This window comes from Haplochromis burtoni, unplaced genomic scaffold (genome assembly GCF_018398535.1).
Source record: "Haplochromis burtoni strain Fernald_Lab_line unplaced genomic scaffold, NCSU_Asbu1 Contig_22, whole genome shotgun sequence".
NCBI classification, from domain to species: domain Eukaryota; kingdom Metazoa; phylum Chordata; class Actinopteri; order Cichliformes; family Cichlidae; genus Haplochromis; species Haplochromis burtoni.
This window is the reverse complement of record NW_024582383.1, coordinates 2,920,329-2,930,861: the sequence shown is the minus strand read 5'-3', so window position 1 is coordinate 2,930,861 and position 10,533 is coordinate 2,920,329. Positions and strand designations below refer to the sequence as shown.

Genomic DNA, 10,533 nt, shown 5'->3' with positions numbered 1-10,533 from the left:
AGTGCATCATGGGAATCCCCGGCAGCCTACATCTATTGCAGCATAACTAAGGGAGGATTCAGGGTCACCTGGTCCAGCCCTAACTATATGCTTTAGCAAAAAGGAAAGTTTGAAGCCTGATCTTGAAAGTAGAGATAGTGTCTGTCTCCTGAATCCAAACTGGAAGCTGGTTCCACAGAAGAGGGGCCTGAAAACTGAAGGCTCTGCCTCCCATTCTACTTTTAAATACTCTAGGAACAACAAGTAGGCCTGCAGAGCGAGAGCGAAGTGCTCTAATAGGGTGATATGGTACTACAAGGTCATTAAGATAAGATGGGGCCTGATTATTTAAGACCTTGTATGTGAGGAGCAGGATTTTGAATTCTGGATTTAACAGGAAGCCAAAACAGGAGAAATCTGCTCTCTCCTTCTAGAGATACAGTAGGTTGATCATATTTAAGATCGAAGTATTAATTAATGGCAGGACTTCTTTGAGCAGTTTTGTAGGAATGGGGTCTAAAAGACACGTTGATGGTTTGGAGGAAGTAATTATTGAAGTGAACTTAGAAATATCAATTAGAGAAAAAGAGTCTAACTTAACATCAATGGTACTAAGAGTAGCTGAAGATAATATTACAGCTGTGGGATGATTGTTGGTAATTTTTTCTCTAATGATAAAAATGTTATTTTTATTACCATAACAACAACTTCTCTGTAAAGTACGCACACACAGACACAGGTGGAGTTTTAGCAGATTTTAATAAAAAAAAAAAAAAAAAAACGCAGTTTTTAAATGTTTCATCGAAATTCATGTTGTCACATTCATGATACAATCTTATCTGTACGAGAACAGAAGAAGCAAGAAGTCTCAGCTCAAAGAAAAGAACTAAATCATTTAAAAGAATGCAAGATTGCTCCACACACACACAGACGCACACGCACACACACGCACACACACACACACACGATCTCTAATGATGTGATTGTTAAACATGAACTCAGCTCCTTCCTGCAGAGCTTAAGTGTGAGTGTCGGTGTCCAGTTTCCTTGAAGAAACCTTTCCTCCACCCTCTTCTGGCGTGGGGGGCGGGGCTTCTCCTTTTGTTTCTAATTTCCTTCGTCACCATCGTCCAGCAGGAAGTCACTGATCTCCTCTCTCATCTGAGACCTGCAGAGCACAACGAGCCAGTCAGCCCTCGATCGCCTGCAGTCTCACTGTAAATGCAACATCTGTATTTCTAAGAAAGCACAGCTGGCAGACAGACGATCATAGAAAGAAGTGGAAACGATGCGATTTGGAACAACGTTGTTTGGTTGGAACAAAATAGGAAACAGCACTACATCCTTGTGATGCTTCTTTATTTTTTAAATAAGCCAGTCTTCACACATCAGCACGTTTTACCTGTGGTCAGTTTAACTAACACAGACGACTTTCAGGGCGGGTGACTGCAAAGAGGACCGCGAGAAACACGCAGCTCAAACTGTCCAACACACTTTCCCAAAGCCACCGTAAATATGACGTCATACTTTACATCACAGTGTCAGTATCACGCAGGGAGGTCTGCAAACTGCCCTCAGAGTGAGGAACTGTTCCTAACTATGGTGCAAACGCCGTCAAAGAAGAGTGAAACAAACAGCCCCCACCTCCTTTGCCTCCTCTGAGCCTCTGACAGGATGTACTGAGGGAGGTGATTCACTGTCGACTGGAAAGGAAACAAACAGGCTGGATGTCAGATCTTCACACTCGGATTGGTTCATACCAAACATGGTGTGTGCTGCTCACGGTCGTCCTGTTCGCTGCGCTGATGGCTGACTACGTCTGAGTCACAGGTATGTGTTATAATGTTTGAAGTGTTGCTACTTGATGCCACAACTCCAACAAATACACAAAAACACCAATGACCCCGCTCTCCCTGACCTCGCTGCAGTGGACAGCTGTTTCCATGTATTTGTGTCAGTGTTGATGGCGCACTTGCACATCAGCGTCCATCTAAGTGTAACAAACTCTTTGAAAAGTACAAATTTAAAAATCTTTTTTGTGCCTAAAGAAGAATAACGGTCGTCATAATTCATGCATGAAAGGGTCGAACACGTCATCACTCACCATGTCTCTGACAGTCAGTGCACAGCTGTAACACAACAGGCTCTTCAGACGTGTTGTTTCTGGTAGCCTGTAATACAAGTGCAATACAGAAAGCTCAGCTATGAGCACCCACGGGGACGAGTCTGCAGTCGATGCTTCAAAAACTGTTTCAATGAAGAAAGGAAACAGCAGACGAGCACACGATGCACAGAAGAAGAAATGTGGAAGACGTTCCTCCCAGTTCACTTTTAGGACTTGACTGGTTTTTAGATGAAATCCATCCTACAGGATATAATCTCAAACACTTTGTTGCAGGCACGTGTGAATGAAAGCATGCTGCCACTGTAATAGATTACCCTGTAATGTTACAGGTCTTATACCCACAGAGGGGCCTGTGGTTGCAATTATCTCAGGAAACCTGAACTTGCCTAGCCACGACCTTTCCTACAAACCTTAGCAGTTACAGATCAATCGAGCTGAGAAGGACCAATCCTAGCTCTTATTTTTAAACATTACAGCATTCTCAAAATAAGCAGGGATTAAACTAGAGGTAACCAAGAAGCCAGGCCAGTGAAGAAAATGTCAAAGCTTATTTCTCTCGTCAAAGAAATGTGTCAGAGTGACACAGCACCTAGTGGATGCACCTCATACAGTTTAGCAAACATTTGCCACAATATGTCTGAAAAAGAGAAAATAAACACTTACTTAGCAGAAGAACAGCAGCCTCCATCACTTCCTGCTCTCCCACAGCCCCGCCCTTCTGCAGAGGAACAGCACTGTGCGGTGGGAGGCGGCGACTCCGGCCTCCCTGTTTAACAGAAGCCGTTGTAAAAACACAGCTTTGTATCCATGTAAAGTGGAGCTTGTTCAGTTCTGAAGCAGTCACTGTACCTGGCCTCAGGGTTTCAGCAGCGCTGCCTCGCAGACACTTGGACCCGGACAGCTGATCTGATATGAGCGTGGCCTGGAAGGCCGACGCCTCCTCTGAAAAGATGAAGACAGACAGGTTCAGTCGCGCCGTCCTGAACCAGAACGATGTCCTGCAGATGGTTTTCACCAGAGACTTCATCCCAGGATTATAACACTGATAATGAACAGCAGCCTAAAGCCTCATAATCCAGTGTTACCCTGTGAGGTCACTGCCACAAGTCAGCATATAAACAGATTTAAATACAGATATTAGACGATGCTGTTAGCATTAAGTGTTACTACACTATTATTAATATGTTTATTACCACAGCAGCTATAACACTGGTATTTCACACTACTTTGTAATTAGGTGGTCATAACGTGCCATTACCACAATATTACCGTTATTCTACATGATTATTGAGCTGTAGCAGAAATGGCGTCTGCTGGTCCTGATTATGACAGAGTATTGATCCATTATTGATGGGACCATGTGGGCTCTCTGTGAGACACGCGAGCTCTGCTGCTCTGTGATCAAAGATGTTTGTATGAACTGCTCCACAGTCTGTTATTAACATTGTGAATGTGAGCAAGAAAGAAAACATGATCTTCAAAGCTGTGATTACAGTCCTGTGGCTGCAGCACTTTGTCCTCGTTTCCACTTCCTGTTTGTCCACATTTAGAGGGATATATCCAGTGGTTGCTTTCAAAATAAAAGACACGCACCAGAGAAGAAGTTGCAACGCGCGTTTGCGTACATGAGAGGAGGACAGACATTTGTTTAGAACTCTGACAGATGTCGAAGAAGAAAGCTCCTCTAAGCAGTTACGTTGGTGTTGCTCCACCTCCAAAGAAATGTCAGGCGTCCGAACCGCAACAGAAGCGTGTATTCTTGGAGAAGTGGCTGCAGGAGGTGAGCTGGCTTCAAACAAACGATGAACGCACAGAGATGTGGTGCAGAATGTGCCGTGACAATCCCACTCCCACTCTAGCGGACAATCACAGTCCGAACGCGCGTTGCAACTTCTTATCTGGTGCGCGTTTTTTATTTTGACAGTCATTCCGCACCTGCGGACCCCTTATGTGCAGCCCTGCTTATAAATAAAGCTGAACTGGAGCACTGTAATGTGCACAGTTACTCCTGTGTGTGTCAGTGATCTGCAGGCTGGCGCTGCCTGTGGAGCGCCTCACTCACCCACAGCAGTATCCAGGCTGCACAGACACAGCAGACATCGGTCACAGCCGTCGGCTCCTGACCTTTTCCTACATGCAGTCTGCAGCTTCTCACTGGTCCTGCGTAACACACGTGCTGGGTTTAACAGCGAGACTGTCTGAGGAAACCTGCAGCACACATGATATGTTCAAAGTGCTGATGTGCATGAAGCATGTGTGTAACTGCAACCTGTAGATGGTGCTGACAGTGGAGGGGAAGTCTGTCTGCAGTTTGGTGACAAAACTCTCTGTGAGACGTTGGATGCTGGCCTTATCCACCGTCTGTGGAGCACAGAGCAACAAAACTGTACACAGGCTGGAAACCCTGAGACTCCTGGAGGAGGCGCAGGGAGAGGAAGAGACGATGCACACAGCAAAGGTCCTGACGTCTCAGGTGATGATAACAAATATGTCAAACATAGAAAACCTCCCTCCGTCTGTGATAACACCCATTTCTGTCTCTGCCAAAGTTTAGCAGCCTCGTTTCCCCTCGCGCAGTTTCTGAGAGAGCTTTGCTCACACAGTTCAAGCCAAACCATCGTATTCATGATGAAGCCCAGCTTAACCATCCAGGAACCTACAATAAGTGACTTCTTCCTGATAAGCCGGTGAAGAAGCCTGGATTTAATCTGAGGTCGTTTAGTTACAGGGAGGAAAAAGAAGATGGAGCGCTTTGCTCCAACAAGGACATTAATAAACATGAATGGTTCAAAGATGTAAGGAGGGAAGCAGAAACTGTCCCGTGGGAACAGTGCACAGCGGCACAGGTCATGTACACATCTGTACACATCTGTACACATCTGTACTGATGGTGCGCGTTTCATGAATAACCTTGATTATTTGTGGAAGTCGGGATCAGAGAGTAAAATCCTGTTTGTTCTGGGGCGCACGCCTGAACCCGACGTCCTACAGGCTGTCCATAACACAGGTCTGAAGCAAGGTCTCAAAGCCGTGGCCCGGGGGCCACTTGTGGCCCATGTCACACCCTCTTGCGGCCTGCATGTTAACATGAAGAAATATGATGCAGTTTGGTCCCTGAAGTGACTTTGTGTTTGTTGTTGAGTGCAATGTTAAAACAAGTTGTGTAAAGGATGTAATATGAGCAGAGTGCAAACGTGCTGTGGCTCATGTGTGTAGCTGTGTTGTGTTAGATGTGAACACAGCAGACGTGTGTGCGCAGACGAGCCGTGTGTTAGTTAAGAGGGAGGAAAACAATCTGTTCATGTTTGCAGTTTTGTTACATGAAATTTAAAACAAACAAACAAACAAACAAACAAACAAACAAACAAACAAACAAACAAACAAACAAACAAACTATTTTCAGAAACATTTCTGTTTTCCTGTTTGTTTTTGTACTACGTGAACAGGCCGTCCAATGAGCTGGCAGCGCCTGCAGCGCCCCCCACAGGCTGACTGACAGCTGTTCCAGCTGTGACTGACAGCTGTTCCAGCTGTGACTGCTGCACATTAAAGCCTTTCACACACTTTGAATGTTTCATGCTTTACCTTCGTGTCCACACTTGGAATAACAACATAGGGCACAGTGAACAGATGGTTGTAGTAAGCTACTTCTTTGGCAGAGTAGTCTCTCATTGGCCGCACTAATATGATGTCACCGTATCTGGAGTCAGAGAAACCCTGTTTAAAACAACGACAGCATTAAGAGCAGATTTGCTTTAAGTCAAACTTTAAATGCTGGAATACGACCTGATCCTTTACACGAGGTAACAAGGTATACGCACTGTGTCCTGGGCCAGCTGTGCTCCTCTGCCCAGTGATATACTGGTGAGAAGTTTAACAGCCAGTCGGGTGCAGCTGTCTCCCAGCATCAGTTTACTGTAGCCCTCTGTACGAGCTGTGTGCACCAGCAGATGCTGCCTTTGAGGAACACAACACAGTCAGGTCAGGGGCTCACGTGGTGGACAAACTCAGTCGGGAATCAAAGAACTGTTTCGTGTCTAAGCAGCAAAAGCATCACAAGTAGGAGAAGCGAGTGCTTGACGCCTGACCTTAGTGTGTTCAGCAGCTCTTCTCTGGCCGTCAGTGTTTTGACTGAACCGAGCAGCTGCTGCAGCATCAGCGTGTGCGACTCCTGAACGCGAGGCAACAGCGTCTTCTTTGGTTCTTGTGGCCTCGGAAAGTTGCTGCCGTCAGTCTCGACAAAGTGATGCACGGCTGCTTTGTAGGCGCTGGCAGGTTGCTCTGAGGGCGACGGATTGGTCGCCACGACCGAAGCGGGCAGGTCCAGCACCTTAGAGAACATCGGCGTATATTTAACACAGACGCTGGTTCAGACAGACCGCTCTGTGACCAGCTTCAGTCTAATTAACATCAAGAGCAGCAGGCTCGGCCGGCTCTACACAGACCTGCTCCAGAGGTAAGATGTAGAAGGGGAAACCAGTAGCCTGAAACACTGCCTGGAGCTCAGCCACTGTCCTCTGTCGCTCCTCCACCGACTGACCTATCGCAGCACCCTCTGGGAACAAAGACACACCCCTTTACAAGGTTTCTTTTTTAGCCAGAATCATTTCAGAAAAACGTCACCAGAGACGCAGAAATAGAAGAGAAGAGCCTTTACTGTCCGTGTACAGCCAGACGTACCGTCGATGAAGGCAACGCCAGGCACGAATCTCAGCTTCTTGTTCGCTTTCTGACTTAAACCCTGTGAAGAACATCATTAACTATTTATGGCAGTTAGAGATATTTTTAATGCTGGTTTTAAGAAGTTGATAGACTATAATATAATATTTCATGCTTTTCTACCACAACAGTGGATCCAGCATCAACTCAACATCCTGCTCCTTAAATAATCAGGCCCCATCTTATCTTAATGACCTTGTAGTACCATATCACCCTATTAGAGCACTGCGCTCTCGCTCTGCAGGCCTACTTGTTGTTCCTAGAGTATTTAAAAGTAGAATGGGAGGCAGAGCCTTCAGTTTTCAGGCCCCTCTTCTGTGGAACCAGCTTCCAGTTTGGATTCAGGAGACAGACACTATCTCTACTTTCAAGATCAGGCTTCAAACTTTCCTTTTTGCTAAAGCATATAGTTAGGGCTGGACCAGGTGACCCTGAATCCTCCCTTAGTTATGCTGCAATAGGTGTAGGCTGCCGGGGATTCCCATGATGCACTGGGTGTTTCTCCTCTCTGCATTTAAATATGACTTATTATTAATCTCTGGCTCTCTTCCACAGCGAGTCTTTGCCCCCTCTTTCTTCTCTCACCCCAACCAGCAGCGTAGGGGTGGGGGGCAACTCCAGGCCTCGAGGGCCGCTGTCCTGCAGCTTTCAGATGATGATCCATCACAGCTGATTCAAACGGCTAAATGACCTCCTCAACATGTCCTGAAGTTCTCCAGAGGCCTGCTGATGACCTCATCATGTGATTCAGGTGTGTTGACCCAGGGTGAGATCTGAAAGCTGCAGGACAGCGGCCCTCGAGGCCTGGAGTTGCCCACCCCAGCAGCAGCAGCAGATGGCCCCGCCCCTCCCTGAGCCTGCTGGAGGTTTCTTCCTGTTAAAAGGAGCTTTTCCTTCCCACTGTCACCAATCTGCTTGTCCTACTGATTGCAGGGCTTTTCTCTGTTGTATGATAGTAAGGTCTTTATCTTACATTATAAGGAGGCAGCTGTTGTTGTGATTTGCACTATATAAATAAAACTGAAGTGAAATGACTTGTGGTGACAATGACACACCTCTTGAACTTGTCTGAGCATTGAACAGGAAGAAGGGCCTCCGGACACAGCCAGCAGGACCTGGACCAAAGCAGGCACACAGTTCTGACGCTGTCACAAACACTTCCAGCTTCTGCTGATTATTCTGGCTCAAAGACAAACTCGGACAATACAACGGAGCAAAGTGAATTTTGTTGTGCTGAGTCAGGAACGACTTACCTTCTCTCCGGGGAAAATGATCCTGTTCTTGCCGAGCACAGCTTTGAACTTGTGAATGAAGAAATCTTTGAAACAGAGCCTGAACGACACAGAAACAGGATGTGAGCACGGCCACTGCAAACACACGAACACCTCACATGACCTCCATGTACAAACGCATTTCTTTCAAACATCAGAAACTGTGCTGAGCTCACAGTACAGAAAAAGCTTTTGTGTTCTCAGCAGCCAGTGTACGTCTACTCTTCACCAGCCTGAGCCGCACGTCTCCACTGAGGGAGGAAGTCCACCTGACAAAGAAGCATCTGTGGTGGGCTGTGGAAACAGGCCAGAGCCAGCCTGGCTGAGCTGGATGCATCATGCCAAGCAAAGTTATGCAGGGTGGGCCGTTTCTATGGATACAGCGTAATAACATGGGGATGGTTGGTGATATTAAAGTCCTGTTTGTGGCACATTAGTATATGTGAGGGGGGAAACTCCTCAAGATGGGTGGTGGCCATTTAGAAGTCGGCCATCTTGGATAACTTTTGTTTTTTCAATAGGAAGAGGGTCATGTGACACATCACACTTATTGGTAATGTCACAAGAAAAACAACGGTGTGCTTGGTTTCAACGTAACTTTATTCTTTCATGAGTTATTTACAAGTTTCTCTTTGTTCACAGCCATCGACATGTTGAAGAGGTTAACACGTGAGGATCGAAATAGTGTTGATATCTGGTGAACGCAGTAACCGGGTCATTGCAGCACATTTCAATGCAAGACTCCCTACGAGACCACCCATCTCCCACGCTACAGTCAGCAAACTGCTTGCTCGTGAAACTGGTTCAGTGTCGGATTTGCCAAAATGTGGACGCAAGAAAACTGTGACTAATGAAGAAACATCAGTGGCTGTCCTAGCTTCATTCAGCAAGAGCCCACAGCGACTCGATATTTGAAATTGCTACATGATGATGTGTTTCCCTCTTTATGCACTGAAGCTGGCACGTTCCCTGAGTTCTTCCAGCAAGATGGTGCACCACCACATTATGGGTGCAGGTCCGAGCATTCCTAGATGAACAGTTTCCTGGAAAGTGGATTGGTCGTCGTGGGCCAGTTGAACGGCCCCCAAGGTCTCCCGATCTGACCCCCTTAGACTTTAACCTTTGGGGTCATCTGAAGGCAATTGTGTGAAGATACGAGATGTGCAGCACCTGAAACTACGGATACTGGATGCCTGTGCTGGCATTTCTCCTGCAGTGTTGCTATCAGTGTGTGAAGAGTGGGAGAAGAGGGTTGCACTGACAATCCAACACAACGGGCAGCACACCGAACACATTTTATAAATGGTCAGAAACTTGTAAATAACTCATGAAAGAATAAAGTTACGTTGAAACCAAGCACACCATTGTTTTTCTTGTGACATTACCAATAAGTCTGATGTGTCACATGACCCTCTTCCTATTGAAAAAACAAAAGTTGTATCCAAGATGGCCGACTTCTAAATGGCCACCATGGTCACCGCCCATCTTGAGGAGTTTGCCCCCTCACATATACTAATGTGCCACAAACAGGACTTTAGTATCACCAACCATTCCCATGTTATTACGCTGTATCCATAGAAACGGCCCACCCTGTAGTTTGTCTGTTCCACTGTCCATGAGCGCACGGTGGTGGCTACGCTCACCGTCATCACAGATGCAGTCATGTATCCCTGCAGTGAGGCACACTGCTTACCTTAAAAACACCCCAGCCACCACAGATGAGCTCTCAGTGTTACCTCTCACAGCTCTACATGTAGAAATGCTGCACAGCTTACCTGCAGTACGCATCTCCTGCTCTGATGACCAAAGCTGCAGGCGCCTCTTTGCATTTGACACATTTCTTTGAAACACTAACAAACAGGAGAAGAGCAGCCGTGTTAAAGCAGGAATGACACTGATGATGAGAGTGAGGCGATCTGGGATTGTGTTCCCTGTGGTTCCCTGTGGTTCTCTATGGTTCCCTGTGGTTCCCTATGGTTCTCTATGGTTCCCTATAGTTCCCTATGGTTCTCTATGGTTCTCCATGGTTCTCTATGGTTCCCTGTGGTTCCCTATGGTTCTCCATGGTTTCCTATGGTTCCCTATAGTTCTCTATGGTTCCCTATAGTTCTCTATGGTTCTCTATGGTTCCCTGTGGTTCCCTATGGTTCTCCATGGTTTCCTATGGTTCCCTATAGTTCTCTATGGTTCTCTATGGTTCCCTATAGTTCTCTATGATTCCCTGTGGTTCCCTATGGTTCTCCATGGTTTCCTATGGTTCCCTATAGTTCTCTATGGTTCTCTATGGTTCCCTATAGTTCTCTATGGTTCTCTATGGTTCCCTATAGTTCTCTATGGTTCTCCATGGTTCTCCATGGTTTCCTATGGTTCTCTATGGTTCCCTATAGTTCTCTATGGTTCTCTATAGTTCTCTATGGTTCTCTATGGTTCCCTGTGGTT

The 10,533-nt window shown here is 46.4% G+C and overlaps 1 protein-coding gene across 1 annotated transcript in view; it reads right to left on the bottom strand.

Annotated features, from left to right (window-relative positions):
* Nucleotides 1-719: 719 nt before the first annotated feature.
* ctu2 (cytosolic thiouridylase subunit 2 homolog (S. pombe)) overlaps nt 720-10,533 on the bottom strand; it is a 12,153-nt gene continuing 2,339 nt past the window's right edge. Inside the window, exons 2-16 of the mRNA XM_005917042.3 lie at nt 9,870-9,944; nt 8,077-8,155; nt 7,879-7,938; nt 6,785-6,845; nt 6,550-6,659; nt 6,193-6,434; nt 5,926-6,061; nt 5,690-5,821; nt 4,374-4,465; nt 4,167-4,264; nt 2,954-3,046; nt 2,768-2,870; nt 2,084-2,150; nt 1,624-1,682; nt 720-1,147 (exon numbers count right to left, since the gene is read on the bottom strand). Of these exons, the coding sequence (XP_005917104.1) occupies nt 1,087-1,147; nt 1,624-1,682; nt 2,084-2,150; nt 2,768-2,870; nt 2,954-3,046; nt 4,167-4,264; nt 4,374-4,465; nt 5,690-5,821; nt 5,926-6,061; nt 6,193-6,434; nt 6,550-6,659; nt 6,785-6,845; nt 7,879-7,938; nt 8,077-8,155; nt 9,870-9,944 (1,468 nt within the window). The 3' untranslated portion in view covers nt 720-1,086. The remainder of the gene's footprint in view (nt 1,148-1,623; nt 1,683-2,083; nt 2,151-2,767; nt 2,871-2,953; nt 3,047-4,166; nt 4,265-4,373; nt 4,466-5,689; nt 5,822-5,925; nt 6,062-6,192; nt 6,435-6,549; nt 6,660-6,784; nt 6,846-7,878; nt 7,939-8,076; nt 8,156-9,869; nt 9,945-10,533) is intronic.